General features: G+C 37.2%; 1 protein-coding gene across 7 annotated transcripts in view; it reads left to right on the top strand.

The window, feature by feature from the left end:
• Positions 1-16,040, top strand: part of LOC124172286 (uncharacterized protein YJR142W) — a 51,468-nt gene that overhangs the window by 19,572 nt on the left and 15,856 nt on the right. For all 7 annotated transcript variants that reach the window (XM_046551739.1, XM_046551758.1, XM_046551731.1 and 4 more), the window contains exons 3-4: positions 14,105-14,346; positions 15,054-15,117. In XM_046551739.1, the coding sequence (XP_046407695.1) occupies positions 14,105-14,346; positions 15,054-15,117 (306 nt within the window). The remainder of the gene's footprint in view (positions 1-14,104; positions 14,347-15,053; positions 15,118-16,040) is intronic.

Below are 16,040 nucleotides of genomic sequence, written 5' to 3'. Positions count from 1 at the left end.
TAGCTGTACAATGCATGAATTTGACTAAAAATGGAATAATCCTGTGATATGAAGAATGGCTGTTATATTGACTCTTAGGCATCGGAAGAATTCAATTACTTTCTCTGGAAATACAGTAAAGCTTAATAACTATATCATTTGTGATGAATAAAATGGACTTAACTAGTGAGACCTTTCGCTCTGTTAATTTCAACCTAATTTGGAAAAATGGTTTATTTATAATTGCTGACCACCAACTCGACAACGCTGCCAACATATCGTAGTTTCACACCGGTTTAGCACCTTTGTTTGTTTACGTTACCTCGCAGAGTTACGTTGCATTGTGAAAATATTACTCGTTTTATTATCCACTTTACTTAGCCTTAAGTTATAAATATAGCTTTGGGCTGAAGAGATGGCTTCATTATGCCAATTTAAAGGCAAAATTGTGTCTGAAGGTAAAGGTAAGAGCTTGGATTATTTGAAAAAACGAAATGTGGCCGAAAGTGAATCCATCAATTCCATCGAAGCGATTCCAACGAGTGCATCTGTTGAAGGATACCAAATCGTCGACGTGCATTTTTAATATCTTAAGACATTTTTGCAATATTTCCAAAATAAAGTGTCCATAATTGTTTAAATAATCAATGTTTATGTCTTGATTTTAGAAGATTAAAGTCCCTGTTGTATGACTGACACAAAGCTCTTTAATTTTTATTTATTTGTAGATTTTCTATTCAATAGCCTCATCCATACTATTAATAAGGAGTTGATTAGTGAAAATTAGAAACTAACGTTTCAGTTATAAACCAAATGTAATTCGAATCATTAGTATCAGGATAATTAAATAACACTTGTTCCTAGTGCCGAAGTTTCAGTAAATTTGGAAGGCTGGCATTGCAACTTCTACGGACACATTTATGCCAACTGTCATCGATTGTTCAAGAATGCATCCTAATTTTTATCCTCCTGCAATGACTTCATAAATAGGTAGATGAATTTACTGTTGTTTTTTCAACTTATGCTAATGGGACCTACAGAAAACGTATCAAAGTAAATTGTTTGGACAGTGAAAAAAAGTACTCTTTTCTATTCCATTTTATGCTTTCGAAGAATTATATGGGTGAATATTCGATTAATTAGTACGTTCGCGAAGTTGTATTTCCAAATACTACATAGTCGGTACCCAAAAGCAATATGCTTTTCTCGCGGTACATTTATTAACTTGTAGACCTTATTCTAGACTTTTACTATCAATTAAATTGATGATTAATACATAATGCGCTAGATAATGAACTTCTGTTTAAATAAACAATTTCTACAAGTAGAAAAAACGATGTATATTTTTCGAAATAAACGTAAAACAATTTGAAGTAGTATTCAGAAGAACAGATAAACTATCGCTAGTCTCAATAAATTCTATCATTTTCGCTTTTGAAGCGATACGCCTAAAATTTCAAGGGATGTATTGTATTCCGGTTATGATTATTCGCATGTATAATAAAATTTAGGCGCATATGGGAATTACTTTAACAACCAGCCCTGATAAATTACATATTTCGGTGTATAGCACGTTTCGAGATGAACTAAATATTCGTTTAATGAATTCTTAGAAAAATGACTCCGAAAAATCCTGTTCACTGGAATTATGCAGCAGTCGACAGGTGCAATATCGCTCTTCATATTTAACCTCCGTATACTTAGCAACGTTGCCACTACCTCCGCAGCATAATGGCTGCTCGCTCTGCAGGAAACCGGAAGTATGTTCTTTAAAGTTAAATACTGGCGCTAACATATCGGTAACCCCGACTAAAAAAATACATATATTGGGCATCGATGTCTATTCTATGCTGTGCTAATTTTTCAACGATATATTTCGGGCCAAATTTGAGATAAAAAATGTTTTACAAGGGAAGGTCATCATTCTCCCATAAAGACAATGTATTTCAAGGTGGAAATCCGTCATTTTCAAATCCATAAATCTTTTTTAAATGGCCGATGACATAGTAATATTTTTTCACTATTCGATAGAAGAAATAATGAGCAACAACATATGTCAAAATGAGGGGAGGTTTTTGGGCATGTTTGAAATGATGGTTCCTCCTTAAGATGGCAAAGACGGGAGCAGAGAGACAGCGCGAGCATCGTGAGAGGTAAAAGCAAAGCGGTGAATGCGGGGAATTAAAAAGGAAGAATAGAGAGCAGCAATGAAATCGTAACAGATCACGGCAAGGGTGGTGTTGATGTAGTTGGGGGCAAAGGTGGGCAGCTTTTAAGTCGGGCTCTCCTGTAATAAAGGCAGCTAGCTTTGTGCAAGTTTGCAATTAAAGCAGCAGGAAAAAATTGCAGAGATCCCTGTACACTAGGCCGGCCCTTATTTTTCAGAATTGAGAAAAGTTATGTTTTCCTAGTCTCAAAATGATCCAAATGAGGTATATATTCGCGTGTTAAAATTTGGTTACTATAAAATAACGGGAACCCTTGCCCCAAGGGCCCTAAGTACTAAGGACCCTCAATTGAGTTTTTTGGGGCCGAAAAAGTGCTATTCCTATGTAAAACGTAAAAGTAAAGCCCTTTAGGGCCAATTTTCTGTTCGTTTTGATCTATCTTTAATCGTTTACGAGATATTGTGCGTCGTAATGTAATCCACCCCTCTAGGGCGCTACCCCGCACCGCGGCGCCGCTGAGGTACGGCCCGCACCACTCACTAGAGACTTCCCCTCCACACCTCCCCTCCCTCAGGAAAGTCTTAGCTCCTATTGGCAAGATGTAGTCTTTGAAGAGATGTGCTTCCGTTTAACGGATTTAATTGCCACGACAGTATTTCCAATCCAAGTGATCTATTTTCACTCTGTCCATGATTTTCGGTACATATTAACCAAAATAAAATACATTTTCTGCATATTTCTAATCTTTCACTGACACCCCATATTTGACAATTAAAGTGTCCTTGCGCACGTTGGGGTCGTGTTACGATGAAAATTCACACTTAGTAATTCACTCTTTCTCCTACGTGACTGACTTTAAATCTTGAATTAGTTTCACCCATTTCCCTGCACGATCATTTACCACTTGAAGACCCCGAATAATTTGCAAATCGTTCTTGTAATCAGTAAGTTCATCCCATTCTCACATGGGCACATCAAAGAATGCTGTCCATATTTCCAATGTATTAAATAGCTTTCTCAAATTAGTAGTGACAAAATTTGATATAGATATAGACCTTAGTCATGCCTTTATGTTTCTAGAATGCCTTCTTCGGTGGATCATATTTTCCCTCACATGTCCTCGTACGGCGTATCACGTTTTCCTTTTTAATACTAGAAAAGGATCCGTCAATGAAAGACAGGCCTACCAACTATTCACTCAGGTACCACTAGTGGTTTGAAAACCTCTTTTGCACTCCTTTCCTAAAGTCCAGATTAACCTTTTCGTAATTAAAAAGTCTTTATAGGAACTGCAGGTCACTGGTTGGGAGCAGATGTAGCACAAGGAGCGGAGAACATCATCTATTTCTTTCTTCTTGAACATATTGAAATATATCCCTCCAATAACTGCATTCCGTGCTCCTCTTTGATTGCGTAAGAATATTATTTCTTCAGCCCAAGCTCATTTTTCCGAGAGATCAACTGCACATTCCTCCTCGTGCGTCAAAAATTCAATGGCACCGCTCCTTGCAATGTCAAACAAATCATCAAGTTTTGTCACGAAGGATTCTCTTCTCTTCATCTCTACGGTAATTCCCGCTCTCTTCTAATGCCGTCGCACTTTCATCCATTCGTTGTGTACTTTTTCCAACTTTTCAATCGCCTTATTCTCTGTAATATCAGGTCTCGTTTTGTTCCGTGGGTAAAACGCAATTCTTACGATTTTTCTCGCACTAAGTCTCATAAATTTCGAACCCATTAGTTGAAAGAAAAAATATACAGTACTCTCTCACTGTAGGTAACTTTGAGCCAAGTATTTCCTAACTTTCTTTCTTTCTCCAACCAGTTCAATGCCTGGATTAAGTCTTGATTAAATGCCTTCCTTGTTGGCCTATTCTTATAATGAACGTCACGTGTATTCATGACAAACTAGTTATTTCACCACTTTTCTCCTTATATCCTAAAAAAACTTAGCACTTCCTATCTTTTGCACACTATACACAAGAATTAACTATCTCTCCACATTGATCTACATCCGTGAACTGACTGCGTCGTTTCTTCTTCCTTAAATATTTCTATCTACTGTTGATGCCCTGCTCATTTCCTTAATTCCTTGATAATTCACGAACACAATTGTATCACATACTTATAATATTTTGTGCATAAAGAGCACTTTGGAACAAAGCATGCTGGAATGGTGCACGGTCGTATAGTGGCAAAAAATTAAGATTTAAGGGGTCGGTACCTAGTACACAAGGCGGCGTTGAAGGGTTAAAATTGACATTGCAGGATTTAACAACATTAATCATGGCAAAAGAGGAACAGTCTGATCAACCCAGAACCACTAGCATGTAAATCTTGCCATCAGGAGCAGTCTTTGCCGAGGGAGGGGAGGGGGTGGAGGGGAAGTCTCTAGTAAGTGGTGCGGGCCGTACCTCAGCGGCGCCGCGGTGCGGGGTAGCGCCCTAGAGGGGTGGATTACATTACGACGCACAATATCTCGTAAACGATTAAAGATAGATCAAAACGAACAGAAAAATGGCCTTAAAGGGCTTTACTTTTACGTTTTACATAGGCATAGCACTTTTTCGGCCCAAAAAAACTCAATTGAGGGTCCTTAGTACTTAGGGCCCTTGGGGCACGGGTTCCCGTTATTTTAAAGTAACCAAATTTTAACACGCGAATATATACCTCATTTGGATCATTTTGAGACTAGGAAAACATAACTTTTCTCAATTCTGAAAAATAAGGGCCGGCCTACTGTACACGGCATTTCTGCCTCCTATGAATTGCGGGACTAACATTGGCACGGCATTTAACCCATACGGAACACACTATTTTTTCACCATGTGGAGTTAGTTGCTATAAATATAATCAAGATATCTCCTCAGACAATATATCACAGTGCTAGGCGTACTCACCATTTTAAGCGAGAAAAAAGAAATCGAAGTAAAATTACTGGATAAAATACATACTATGTGCATATTTTCAGTGGGGTAGCCAGGAATTTCGTTCGGGGGAGGGGGATCCAATACAGGGGAAAAATGTTTTAAAAACAGGGTACTAGGTAGAGGGTTTTAAACTAATTTTAGCACTTCTCATAAACGAAAAAACTTCATTTGTCAAAGCAATCTTTTGTAAATTCGTGATTTTCAACATTTTGTTTTTTTTCCTGAAGGAAAATAATTGTGTTTTTATATTTCGGGGGGGCGGTGTCCGGACCCCCCGGACATACCCCTTGGCTACCCCTCTGTTGTTTCTTTAATATGAATTTCTGTGCTCAATGTATATATTTTGCAATGCTCATTCCTTGGAAAATAAAATTTAACTAGCATCAAATCACATGTGTCAGCCATTGACAATGCCCGTCAGTCAGTGACACTCCATTTTTATGACCAAAGAGAGGAAACCATTACTTACCCAAAGTCACGATTTCGTATACGTTTGGGCAATACCTACAACTATTTTACGTATTTCGTGGATTTTCTTTTTCTTGTATAATTTCAGAGCAATGCGAAGAAATGTGAGTGTCACAAAACGGAGTTTCATTTTTGTCAGTCAGTAATGACGACTTTGAAGTTTAAAATCTCCGGTTCTAGATGGGTCACAGGGTGGTACCAAAGCCAGTGTATGCTTTCACTAACTTATTTTGGGACGAATCCTCCATGAAGTTTCTACATTGATTTGTATTAAGTCAAAGGGAAAATATATGAACAAAAACTGGGTGTAACGGTCAGTCAGTGACGCGTAGAAACGCTTGTTTGTGCATTGAAGTTGATCTTATGGGGTCGCGTTCTCTCTTTTCACCATTCATTCTCACTACTCGCGTTTTCCAGTTCATTCTTTAATTAAGTTGATAAATTAATGGTAAATTAAATTAAACTTATTGCGATATGGTTGTACATTTTTCCTCTCCGTCGTAATTTTGAGAGGTAATTTGGAGATAATTTCGCCCATTCAAAAACTAAGTTACTGCATCAGATCGCAACAGTAAGACATACTGCTAAAGCAAGACCAAGGAGTTAGAAAATTTGGCCGTTAAAATGTCAGCCAATTTGTGAATACCTTAGAAGCCGGTTGAAAACGTGGCTGGGTACCGTAAGGACCTCTTATGAAACAAATGGTTGTTTTTTACATCTGGTGATTCATCGTTATGTTTTCATTTATTTATTGATAATAAGAAAAGATTTCTTCAATATTTTGTTGATACATTCATTAAATTTCCCAAGGAATCAACTTTGAATACTTCTGCTACCTTGGCATGACTGCTTTCACATTCCGATTGACATGTACTGCAGACATCGGCCTTTTGAATGGGATTTCTATTCATGCTTACGATTATTTTACGTAATTTATTCCCTTTAATTACTGTGGTTGCTCTTTCATTAAAGTTCATTGTCATAGATTTAACGTGAATATCCCTTGCACACGGATTTTCTTCTTTATATTGATATAAGTATTAATGAACTCACTCACGGTGGAATAGGTATCATCATTAGTATTCTTACGGATTTATATTACATCATCGATGTTTTTTTTCGGCATCTTACAAATTGGAATGTACACGTACGTTTATTTACACATACACAACGTCATTGTGCAAATAGTGCGACAAAGTAATGAGATGTATTTGAAGAAACAGAAATAGTGCTTCGTAGAGGCTATTTACGGTACCGAAAGCCTCAGAAGGTATTCATTAATTGAAGATGATAATTGCGCGCATTTCCCATTAAAACATAATGCATATTACTATGTTAACTATGTAACAATGCGCATAATTTATTGCGTTGGTTTTACTTCAGTTTGCGGTTATATTTTGTCCCTCAGCAACATAAGGGCCGGACTTCACATCACAGAACTTGAGCTTTTGTTGACGACAGTTGTCAATATTGTGATTTAAATTTCTTATATTATTTGCTGAAAGTGATTATTGTAGTGGTAATTTTACGTTGATTCTGAAAATGATTTCTGATGACATTTTTGGCTTTCTGATCCGTGTTACGACGACAGCGAAGCATGATAAAACCGGGTGGTAAATGAATTTGAGAAATGTATGATCTTAGGTTTTCCCGGCGTATCAGGCGCAGAAAAGTTTCTCGGGTTTTCCACCGGTTGATGTCGCTGCTCGAAACGTCGGGAGACATGGACGATATCAACCGGTGGAAAACCCGAGAAACTTTTCTGAATTTGAGAAATACTTCGCGAGATGTGCAGTATTTTAACGAGAATATAATACTTAGTTTAGAATTCAGAGAAAATTTACGTAACAAGTTTTTTATCATTTACAACCGGCTGAACATAAATATTCCCACGTACTTCGTCCATAATCGTATATCGTACGTATTTGTTTTCAATACGGAGGAGAAACGAATTTCTATTTCGTTAGAAGGCTTAAACGAAAAATAGTTACACGTGTTATTGTTTGATTAGAACACAGGTTTTCATAAAAAAAATATGAAAAACAATACTTTATCTTAAAAGTAAAAACCTCTTTGGCGCTAATAATCCCACTCTGCCTCAACCGAAGGGCCAGCGTTTCCCGTTGGTCGTAGATTTAAATGCCTAGATGATCTAATCCGTTTGCCTTAATATTGTTTAAATGCCTTGGGTCGTTGTACTGGAATGGCGACTGACGTCTACCTCTTTCATTCACCATTACCTTTAAAACAATGAGAACTTGGATGTTTCGTTGATGATAACTCGAAATTGGTCTACGAATCAAAATACGGGTGTTTTTATGTTTCAAATTCCATCAGATTCGGGCGTAAAAATAAAATTGTGAACGATCCAATTGATTTTCGCTCCTATATTTCTGAATAGATCAGTTATGAGGATAATTTTCGTTTGGTAGGGCTGAATAAAACTTTTACTTTTCCACCGGTATTTCTTGGGTTTTGTACGCAATAACTCACCCGACTTGAATTTATGTTCACTCTTAACCCTTTAAGTTCGTAGGGACATATATGTCCCAATTTTTTTTAAATTCTCTCATTATTAAACGAGAAGGTATGTGATTGTAATAATTGGTTATATTAAAGAATGGGCTATTGCCTTCTAGTTTTAAATTCTTTTTGTGACATCCGATAGATATTGTAGTTTCCACATTTTTAAGAACTTTCACTTGAAATGCTGTTTACGAAGTGGAAATTTGATAGTTTGTAACAAATCGGTGAGATGGTCAATTATAACAGGATTTTCGGTACTTATTCTTTGTGTGTACCTGGCCTGTGGAATTAGTACGAAAAACTCCGCATTTGTGCTTTTATTTAAAAAAAAAATAGTATTTTTATGTGATTGGGACACACATGTCCGTATGGGCCACGAGGGAGCGAGGATTGGTAGATAGTATTTCATGTCCTAAGCTGTATCTCAGAAGCTATTAGAGATATCGCTTTCATGTAAATGTTTTTGGATTATACGCATTAATATTAGCCTGAGAACGTATTTATTATGCAATCTAATGACTGTAATATTGATGGACCTTAAAGGGTTAAGAGTTTAACCCATATTCACTCATTGAATTGAAGACCGAGATCCTCGATTGCTGATTGCATTGCATGATCTGGATTTGTAATTTCACACTCTATTCTTCTGAGGTACTCGTATCTTGTCCTTGTTCTATGCCCAAAAGCTCGAGCGAGACCCTGTATTTCATAGGTTGGCCTGACGGAGGGCGGGCACATGCGGGAGACCTTGCTAAACCTTGGGGGGTAGCGATCCGGTTGTATTTTTCGTAGCCTCGGATGTACCGGCCGGAACATCTCAATTTCGATTTTCATCTGTTTGAAATTAAGAGGTCTGTTTTTGTCCATTATTTCCCTTTTTTCATTAAAATAAGATATCGATATAAAATTTAAACAAAGGTTGGCACGTTAACTTATATTTAACTAAAGACTAACATTTCCATTATTGTAATACTCAGAAAATTTCGTGCTGTTACAATCGATAGCTTAGGAGAAAATGGAAATCATCGATATAATTTGGTATCAATGTATTTCCATTACGAAAAATTTCTGATCCAAAATAAATTACATTTATAAATAGTATGTTGCTGTATTATTATTGTATAACTCATTGTCAATAAAATGCATCTGTCGAATGCACTCTTGAATCGATCATTGAGAAAATTTTCTCATTTAATGTCATTTGAGCTGCTACTATTTCGTTACTATCGCAAATTTCTATTTCATAATTATCATTGTTATCAAGCATTCGCTACTGAGGGCTCATGTGGCGTTATATATCGTTCTATGCAATATATTAGCGTCGTTAAAAGAACTGCGGCTATTGGAATGTTGTTATTTACCTTTTTTCGGGTTATTTTTCCCCTAGGATAAAATAATGCATTTATGTTGCAAATAAAAGAGAAGTAGCACTTAAAATAATCCGAGCGAATTATGTAATTGTTTATGTTTGTCGAACTATGCTATAAAAATACTGTTGGAAGCGATGAAACGTTTAATTATCCTCTGGGAGTAATATCCTAAAATTTAATCGTATGTATCGCAAGTGAAATTGCAACAGCCAATAAATTTCTATGACTCAATTATTCCACATTTTTACTCCACTATTCGACAGTTGATAGGTGATGTCTGGAGTGGACAGTCTTAAAAGAAGTAATTATAATCGTAATAGCAATAGGGTGGTTTCCTATTATTTTTTTATTGCCTAAATAGAAAGATTATTACTCCTGGAGTACGTATTTCACGGTTTTAGATTTTTAAATGACGATAGCAGGTAGCAGAGTACCTTGCTAGCTGGTAGCGCTTGGCTTAAATAACGATTATTAATACCTTATCAAACGAAGAAAACTTTCCGACCTTAGCCAGTTTTAATAGGTGATTATTAAGACATGTTTCCCTGAGCTCTGTGCCTCATGCATGCATTGGTAATCTCAGACGATGTAAAACTCCTATCTACTCGTATAGAAACTAGGTCCCTGTGACATCACGTGGAGTGGCATCGCATGGGCGCCAATCTGGCCTTTGTCAAATGAGGATAATATTGACCATTGCCATCCGTCTAAACCGGGATTTCTAAAACCAAATAATTTGTATATTATAAATACGCTAATGGTGGGTAAAGAATCGCAATCAATGCATTTCGTTTTCTTTGATGAAGGAAACTACTCTATTGTGATTATACTGATTACTATTTAAAATGCTTAATTTTGTTCTCTTGGTTGATTTTTTTCACAAAGTAACTGTAATTAAGCCAGGTTACTATTTCTCAGTGCTTTTACCGACACTAAAGAATACCATTGGAAGCGCTTCCCCCGCGCTTCGCATAGGCCGCAGCAGAGGTTTATGTGCCGCCGGCCTGTACATATACTACATATTTTTTTCCTCTGAGTCGGCGGCGGGCAATTCATAAAGACAGCATACAAGACGGAACAATTGGTCTTTTGAGTCGTCGTATTATTTATGCGATACTATAGGAAAGCAGATTATGAAGACGTTAGCAGGATTGTAGGAACGCGGAAGGAAATCTCTGGTATCCTCTGTTCTTCTCGAATCTAGTTTGAGATTTCATAATTGTGGTTGCAGCAGGATATTCTATGGAACTACTGCTAAACTAATCTGACGAAATCAATGAAAGTAGGTTGATGAATGTGTATCAATGAGTTACTCATTTTTAACAGATTTGTTTGGAATGGATAGAGCTTGTTTTTACCATTTCGGAGTGATAGCTCGGAATATGGTACTTTGGAAACATCAATTGCAGCTAAAGCTAAGAAGATCGTTTAAATTGTTTTCTTTGCCATGCCCCTTTTAATTAGTTTCCTTGTATTTAATTGGTATGGAGGGGCTTATTATGGTCGTTGTTTAAGGGGGAGAAACGGTTCCTCTTTTTCCGCGGCGCCGTGGTGATATGCAACACCTCTCAGCAAAGAGGGGTCCAACGTACACTAGGCTAAAATCGAAGGAAAAGCTGGCGAAAAATCGCTGTAGTATTTATTATTGATAAATTAATGAAAATTTTTGCGATTTGTGTTCTTTAAAGGTGCGATGAAACTTATTTAGGACAATGCAGTTAATGCAGCAAAGTTATGCGGGGGAATAGTTTCCAGGGGAATGACGAAATTTTATACGGGAACATCTGGGGAAAAATAGAATTTATTCTATTGTTGACTAATTTTAAGTTATCAAATAGCTGCTCATTAGGTAAACATTAGTATTAGGTCTTTAAACTTAGAATTTTGGTCATTGAATAGTAATAATATTTTTTTAATGCATTAGCAAATATTTTTATTGCCGAAGATAAAAACTCCCTCTTATTCCAAACTATTTTTTTTTTGCACCAGAAGATTTTTCTCTTCCTCTTGTAATTTTTTTCTGCTGGAAACAGAATCCTATTGAAAAGGTCATGGTTTGTGGCAATCCAAGACACTTTTCTGGTATTTTCTTTCACAATATCTTCTGTTATCCTAGTGCCAGGCTTCCAACGCCTCTTCAGAAATATTAGCTGTCTAATAGGAAGAATGGCATGTTTCACAATTCTCGCTCCATGTATTAAAACTTTGTGTATAGTTGGTGGCATGTGATACCATGGATAAAGGTTTACATACAGTTTAGCTGTTTTAGGCATTAAGCTGAGAAAACCGTACCATTTAATGGTACCATCAATCAACTATAACATATAGGCGGTTGAGTCTCACGAGGAAATTCGTCAAGTATTAGCTCTATTATCCGGTTAACTCGAGGCAGAATTATGATCATCTCAGTCGATCGGGGCTGTGTGAATTGAATTTATGGGTTGAATCGTCACCGAGATACCTTTAAACGCTCTTTCGTCGGCTTTCATTCAGTATGATATTGATCGTAGACCTTTCGCCTTTGGCATTCATCGACGTTCACTTTGCAGCCATTATTACGAGAATAGATGATATTCAGTCTTGATGGTCATTCGGTAAAACAAGGGTTCACTCTCTTAGGCATGGAATCGGAACGCATTCAGAATTATGCATTTGATCATTAAATGTCCTCTAATTTTCTACAATCGTGAAACGATATTTATATTGTTACAGGGAAGGAATTTTGAAGGAGAGCGCACATTTTAGGCCTGAGGAAAAGAGTGATTCTTCCTTTTACGTTGCTTAGCCATTTCGGTGCCCTCTAATTAATACATTTACTTCGTCTGGTAGTCTGGGGCAATGGATCCCAAGATCTATCTTGAATTTCGTGGTGCATGGGGATCTAACGTGAGAAAATTCACGTGTAGACTAACTTGATGAATGTGCTTGTGCGTATGAATATTTGTCGCGATAAATAATCTCTTAGTCGCTCGTATACCTGGCACATCAACGAAAGATACGTAAATCACGATTCACTTCATCGCGTGCTTTAACAGCGATGTAATTCTTCCGTGATGGCTTTTTAGCTCTCAAGAGCGTTTCGCTAGTGCGGCTGTTACTTTTTACGAAGTGAGCGCGAGGAGTGGAGAGCGGCGGGCGGAAGGCTGCTTGATTCGGTCGTTTTTGTTAATTGATGTTCTCGCATCCGGAGGAAATGCAAATGGCCCGCCCCTTGCAGCGCAAGAAGGCCTTAAAAGGCTGCGGTTGAGGGGTAACCTCAAAACCGCGGAATAGTGAAATTTCACCGGAGTTTTCCTTTCCATTAACGAGTTTGCTCTCTGTTCATCATCTTGTTCGCAAATATAATAGCTTTCTTTCAATTTAAACACTGCCATAAAGTTGTTGTTCTCGTAAATGTGGCATAATCAAAAATTTATTTGTATTCAACATAATTTTTCCTTACCTTGCAATGAGTGCAAAGATTTGTCCTACTTCAAAGATTGGTTTTAAATACGAAATCTGTTTTAACTTAATTCAACTGTCTACTGAAATTGAATTAGCCGCTAAATATCATAGCACAAATATGTACCAAAACATATTCTTATGATGAGATAGTAATAACACGACAGTGATTTTCATGGTCATGTGTTCTTTTCCTAGAAGGCTGGTTGTGTCATTGATTAAATTGATTATTTTTCTTCTCCTAACCGAGAGGCAACTTCAGATCAAAGACATTGTTCTACTTTCTAAAACCAGAAACTCAGGATAAGATTATGGAAACCTTACCGCCGTGATCAGAATAAAATTTAAGGGGGGGTCTTGTGAAGGCTAAGTACATTTTGGGAAAGCTCATGTGGAGGGTGTACTTTTAAGACCATATCTCTCCAACATTTGGGGAGGAAGGGGATGAAACCCCTGAGACCTCCCCCTGCTCTTTACTGCCTTGGGAAACCTTAATTAGATGTCACAGAAAACTTCTCGAGAATTTCAACTTTCATGACAAATTTATTTGTTGAACTCGTTTTTAAAACTTGAAGTATCCCCCCTCCCTGCCTACTTTGCTTTTTCACTCATAGATATTGCATTTGAACTGTCCTGTAGCACATAGTAATTGCCCTGCTTAGGAGGGATATCAACTTTAATGACTTTGATAGTGACACCCTGGTGCTGTATAAACAAACCTCTCTGGCAATAAGGTTGGTCTAATAACAGAGGAAGACAGCACCCCTAGAAAAGAGGGGTGCTGGAAGTGGTTGCTGGTATGTTGCTCATAAAGTGGTTCCTTCAGGGAACTGAAGGCTGAAAGGAATGCTACTGGCATGAAGGCGACGATAGTGTGACATGCCATGACTGACCAGTGCTTAATTTCGGTAGGAGTAGCATTCCGGCACCTCTCAGGGAAAATTCAGTGTAGCACCGACAGTTTTGCTAATACTGTATTTTTTATATTTTTTAAAACATGAATCCTCATTTCAACTTTTATTACAAGTTTTTTAAAAGATTGTAAGTTTTATGGGGGAGGGCATAGGGGGAAAATTTATAAAAAGGTAAAGTTGAATTTTCTGTATTTAATTTGTATGTGTTTTAGTACCTAAAATTATAGAAACTAAGCACTAACACTAACCATATGAAGGACTTTATTCACTACATGGTTTAACCATCCTGACCAATTTTTGGCATTCAGGTTTGCACCAAGGCAACTGCCGCCCATTTATTGTGGAAGGGCACCAAGTGGGCCTTGTACGTCCTGATGTTTTGGCTCACCTCATTTCCTGCTACCCAGATGTGTTCTTGGTTCATGCTGACTCGGTGGAGCTGAATCCCGCCTTCAGGGACCATGAGGAGAGATCAGCTAAAGTAGATGCTGTCTTGAGAGAATGTCGCTCCCAGAATACATTTGTCACCTTGAAGGGATGGAGGGAAGAGGTGAGAATTTTATTAGGCTTGACCATTGTGTCATTCAGACAGATAAACTACCAGTAAGGCTCCTTTCACACACGCACACCGATTTTGAACGCCCAGTTGTTTTACTGGCCGTCCACATTCCAATAAAGAACCATCGGAAGGCATGGGAGCTTGCCCACTGAATGACCACAACCCAGTACCAATAAAAAGTTGGTTGATCACGACAACCAAGCAAGTAATCATTTAACCTGTTAAAATCTGGCATATGTGCAAGCTGTGCTCTACCGATAAAATATTGGCTGGTTTTTTACGGGTCATCTAAAATCTCGGATGTGCAAACAGCCTAAGAATTATAGATGAATAATTGATCGACTAGCATTGTGGTGGTTCAGCCTAACCATGTACATGTTATTATAATTAGTGGGGTATAAGTGACCATACATTTTGTAATTGCTATTGTCAACTTGTATTGATAATTAGGGCACAGCATTGCTGTTAATGATGATTTTAAAAATGATACCCCTCATGCTTATTTCAATGATTATTTTCCATTTCTCTTATTCTTGCAGTTATTGTTTACTTTAAAATGATGGTTATTCTAATTAATGTATCAAGAATTTTTTTTGTAGTTACCCTTTAATTTTTATTGTGTTATTGTGTATGTATATGATTTTCTGTAAAAACTTTATTTATGGCTACAACTTACTCCATGTAATTCATATTGACAGTATTATGAAGTTCGTCATGCATTCTCTGCCGAGCCACTTCTTAAAATGGATCGCTCTGCTACATGTAAGTAACTGGCCTTAGCACTACATTTTGTAGAAAGCCTTTTTTTATAATATACATGCTGGATTTATCTAAGGATGTGTTAGGGATCATTATACTTATTTTGCATGCATGTACTAATACTCTTGCTCACAATTTGCTTACCTAATTATTTTGAATGGGTTGGTTCTCATAAGCAAAGACATCTATGTAGAAAAATCAGCCTGAGAAACATGAAACAGAGCTGTGTGAGAAATTGGTGACTGTCAAAGTATTATTAAAATTATTATTTTTACCTGTCAGATATTTTGTCTTAAAGTTTTTAATCCAAATTTCATATTATTTGCAGCTAAAAATGTGCATACTCGATAATTTTTGCTATGGTTGGCTATTAAAGAGTGTCAGTTTTCTAATTTCTCTTCTGTCAAGCTAAGAGGAAAATCTAGATAGTAAAAGTACTCTTAGTTTTTAATTGAAGAGACATTACATGGGGACCTTGTTTAACATTGTTAATCATTCTAGTAAAACTTGCCATGTATGTAGCAGAATGTAATCCCAAAAGAAACCAATTAATTAAAATAATTCTACCACACGCTTGTATCACCCAATTATATTTCATGTCTGTTTTTTAATCTTTCTTGTGGCAAGTAGGTCAAATTATAGATTAAGTATTGCAGGCTAGCTATATCATCAAGGATGTTGGCAATAGATTGGGATATGAATTGAGATCTCCAGGGTCTTCCACGAGCAGGCATGTAGCTGGGGGTGAGGGCTTTGGGGATTGATTTCCACCCCGCCCCCTCCAAATTTTTCCCCATGTGGCAACTACCCACCATGCATCTGCTGAGGTAACCTCTGGCGCAGGGACACCTAACCTCAGACTCTCCATTTTTACAAAATATTTAGTTACATTTCATAATGTTTGCCAGTTATTAATGATTAATTTA

The sequence above is a fragment of the Ischnura elegans genome, chromosome 1 (genome assembly GCF_921293095.1).
Source record: "Ischnura elegans chromosome 1, ioIscEleg1.1, whole genome shotgun sequence".
NCBI classification, from domain to species: Eukaryota; Metazoa; Arthropoda; class Insecta; order Odonata; family Coenagrionidae; genus Ischnura; species Ischnura elegans.
This window is presented reverse-complemented; position numbering and strand designations above follow the sequence as displayed.